The following is a 3870-nucleotide window of genomic DNA, read 5'->3' as shown; positions in this document are numbered from 1 at the left end:
ATCTTTAATTGAGTCTTCGATTCGGGAATAAGAAGATCATCCGAATCAGATCCATGTTGGTTCAATATCGCTCTCCATAGAAATTGCCGGCAACTTTCCGCCTCCTAGATCTAGAACCCATTTGCTGAAATCTTCTATAGAGCTAGCTATTTCTGGATTCACATTGTCACTTTTTAATCTCATGTTTTGAGTCAGATGAAAAACTTTACATTTTCCCCAGATTTTAGACCTGTCAAATAGAATTAAAGATGGCAAAATTAAAAATTGCTCAAGGTTACTAAACGAATTATTTGATAAAATTAAGATTGTTTGATATATTCAAAGTGGTACCTGTTTATTGAAGCGTCAACAATGTCACCTCGTTTACCCCTTGGAATAACTGGCAAAATCTGTCTGAAGTCTCCACCCATTAAAAATGTTTTGCCGCCAAAATATTTGTTATTTTCATCCATTATGTCTTTTAAAGTTCTGTCGACAGCTTCGAATCTGTGCCTATGAGTCATTGGAGCTTCATCCCATAAAATAAGATCTGCTTTTTGTATTAGCTTCGCCAGTTCTTCATGTTTTGAGATTTTGCATGTCGACTCTTCACTGGTAGGAATTTCAATATTGAACCTAGAATGTGCTTTGTTAAGCCCACCCACCGGTAGGAGTAGTGATGCTATTCCGTAAGAGGCAACCGCAAGAACAATTTTACCTTCGGATCTTAGCTTTGAGATGATAGTTTTGTACGATACGCCTTTTCCGTTCCTCCACCGCCAGAAACAAAAATACACCTCCATTCTGTGAATATACTGCTTGGGTGACTGACTGGAATACTTCACGCTGTTCATTATTAAGGACTTCATGCATTCTAATGTATTCATCACGTAGTGAACGACAATCATACTCAAGTTCTCCTGCGATCAGTCTATTACCAGTTGGCATCTGGTCTTTCATATTTGGAAATGGGAAGTCATTGACCTTTGCCAAAGTTTTACCTCTTCTGAGCATGATTTTTTCAATCTCGCATAGAGTGTAGTTCTTTATTTTCTCCTCTGATAAAACCAATGTCTGATTTCCATTGATTATTCTATACTGAAATAACATGTCATCTCCTAGTGCCTGGTGATGTTTTTCCCATAGTTTTTCAGGAAATGATATCTCGCACATCAACATTAGTGTCACAAATAGCTCTCGCAATGCTTTAGGACATAACCATCCGCTAGCTTCTTTTAGTGCATCATCCCACTCTTTGTCATCATTGAGCAAACCTAGTGCCTGGCAGGTAAATTTAATTGAACAATTAAATATGTATAGTTTAAAATTAAAATTCAGCATATATTAACTTCAGGAGTTTTTCAAAATAGACAATAGTAGTGTGTATGTGTTTCCTAAGTTTATTTGTAAAAGTTTTAGGAGAGTCCCTTTTCTTTATTGTCGGATTAAGTATGCTCCTCCAAAAGTGCTTCCACCGTATCAACCAACCTATACACACTCTTGAGACGAAATATTGGCACGAAAAAGTCTCTTAGCAAATGTTTTGTAAACACTATTTCCTTAGGGAAGACATCATGTGCTTTCGGTTATTGCTAATGAAGCAGTAAGTAATGAAAAACTATTTCCTTTTTTCCCCATTAATATACACATTTGTCAGTTTCCACCTATAAATAGACTTACATTTGTGACCTGTTCTACTTGAATTTTTTTTGCTTGCAAGAAATCCTATTTTCTGTTACTAAATTCAGCTAAACATGATTTACCATGTTTTGTTGTCATATCTATTCCTTTTACTTTATTTTACTTTGTTGTCATGACTCGACCGCTAAAAGAAATGTGTTGTTGCCAAAGGAAGCAACAGATACTTAGTGATGAGTGATGACCTAATGAGCGGATGGATGCCTTTTTCTCGGTTCAACCTTAACCTGCCTGAGGTTTGGGTTAAAGGTAGGGTAAGTTCTAGAAACCCACAAACATCACCCCCACCAATGCAAACACACATAATCCAAAAAAGCTTGCAAAATCTTTTTACAAAAGACGGACCGGGTAGGCCTTCATCTTGGCAAAGGGCCAATCAATGGCTCAAAACGGGGTATGGATGAACACTACTAACTTACTTCCACATATCGTCGGCCATACTTGCTTTGGTTTTTTCTAATTATATCATGTTCATTGTGAGTGCATGAATCCCAAGATGCAAGTCAAGGTCATTGATTTAGAATTCTGCTACTTCTTATACATGCAATTATTTCTGCATTATATATGAATGTTGTTTTGTCTATATTGAAATAAGAACTATATGTATGTAATGTGCAAAACATTCTCTCTAGTACTTTTGAATAGCCTATAAGACCATGGTTTACATGAGACAGGAATGGAGGCAACCTAGAGAGTACCGACTGAAATGGCTTTCACCTCCACTTTTCCTTACTTTAGGAGGTATTTGACTACATCCAAGTTGCAACCTTCATATGTTCTAGTGAGTCTTTTATTTTTTCTTCTTTACATTCTTTTTATATATTTCTCATTGTGAAGACAGAAGACTTTAATTAATTCAGGCCTAGATACTAAGTTTATGTAAACAGTTGACACCATAAAAAGCTTGTATACATCTTCTATGCCTGTAATCTATATTTTCGTAATTACATGTGGTGACTCTTCAAAATGTCAACGTAGACTTCAATGGAACTCCTTCCATTAATTAGGATATTCATTTGATAATGAGCAGTGGCTTAGACTCCTCAATTAATACCCAGCTATGGGGTTCATCTCTGGTAATGTGGCTTTCAAGTCGAACCACCTAAAGCTGATGCAATTGTGTTGTGTGTGTGTGTGTGTGTGTAAACAGTTAAATTATATTTTGGTAAACAGTAATTCAACAATATAGCATGGTAAAAATGATATTTAAATTATATTCATCTAGAAATAACTATGTGTTGACATGATTATGTTGTTTAACTTCCCAAGATCCAACAATTATAATGATATACGAAAACAAAATTTCATAAGTTACCTCACACGCTGCTTTGAAAGTAGGATAAATAGTTCCATTGACTGTTCTGATTTCTTCAAAACTTCTAGGACCTTTGACAATATTAAGCAACATCCGTAAGTAAAATCTCTCCCTTGATGTAGGGTGAGCATAGTAAACACGGCCAATCTTTCTTTTACCCTTTCCCCGTCTAGGAGTCCACACTCTGTCATTGACTTGCCAAACCCATTTAGTGGGAAATTCCATATAAGTAAGTTCTCTAGCAGATGGATACATGGCATTGGCTTTAAACCATTCTCAGAAATTTGGTTTTGAAAGCTTTCTCTTTGATGACTTCTTCTCGGTAAATCATTGTCACCGTAGTAGACAATTTGTTCTCCTTCAAGATGAAATGGCAACCTCTCTACGCTTGGGTCTCTATATTGAATTTCAAAGTTTAATAATCTCCAACATGCTTCGTAGCGTAAAAGATAACGACAATCAAGAAAAACGTCCAACTTCGTCCACATCTCGAATGATTTGCTTCCCGTGTCTACATCCGTCATAAGGCATTCTCAACAATAAAAGCAAAGGCTCTATCTTTGCCCTTGTTAATATATTTGAAAAGATACTTTATCGACCTTGCCTTATTACAATGCTCAACATTTATGTGTGCTTGAAATTTAACACACAAATCGACATTATGTGGTATTACCCACCTATTGTCCAGTTCCTCAGTCTTATCAAACACTTTAACCGTTACTTTACGACCATTCTTTCTTCTCATATAAATGGTGAAGTCATTGTGATCAATTGTAGTATGACTCTTAAAACCCTTCGGATAGTGTTTAGAACATTTATTTTCCAACATACATGGCGAGCTTGGATTTTTATCTCCACAGGGTCCGTGTATCATAAAC

At 36.1% G+C, this 3870-nt stretch overlaps 1 protein-coding gene across 1 annotated transcript; it reads right to left on the bottom strand.

Annotated features, from left to right (window-relative positions):
- Nucleotides 1–693: 693 nt before the first annotated feature.
- LOC147489397 (uncharacterized) lies at nt 694–3247 on the bottom strand. Its single transcript, XM_086574630.1, has 2 exons — nt 2993–3247; nt 694–1260 (listed from the first exon to the last, which is right to left on the bottom strand). The coding sequence occupies exons 1-2, from the start codon at nt 3245–3247 to the stop codon at nt 694–696; spliced, it is 822 nt and encodes a 273-aa protein (XP_086430756.1).
- Nucleotides 3248–3870: the final 623 nt, after the last annotated feature.

The sequence above is a fragment of the Coptis chinensis genome, chromosome 7, assembly GCF_015680905.1.
Source record: "Coptis chinensis isolate HL-2020 chromosome 7, ASM1568090v1, whole genome shotgun sequence".
Taxonomy (NCBI): domain Eukaryota; kingdom Viridiplantae; phylum Streptophyta; class Magnoliopsida; order Ranunculales; family Ranunculaceae; genus Coptis; species Coptis chinensis.
The sequence above is the reverse complement of the archived record's forward strand: the minus strand, read 5'-3'. Positions and strand labels throughout refer to the sequence as shown.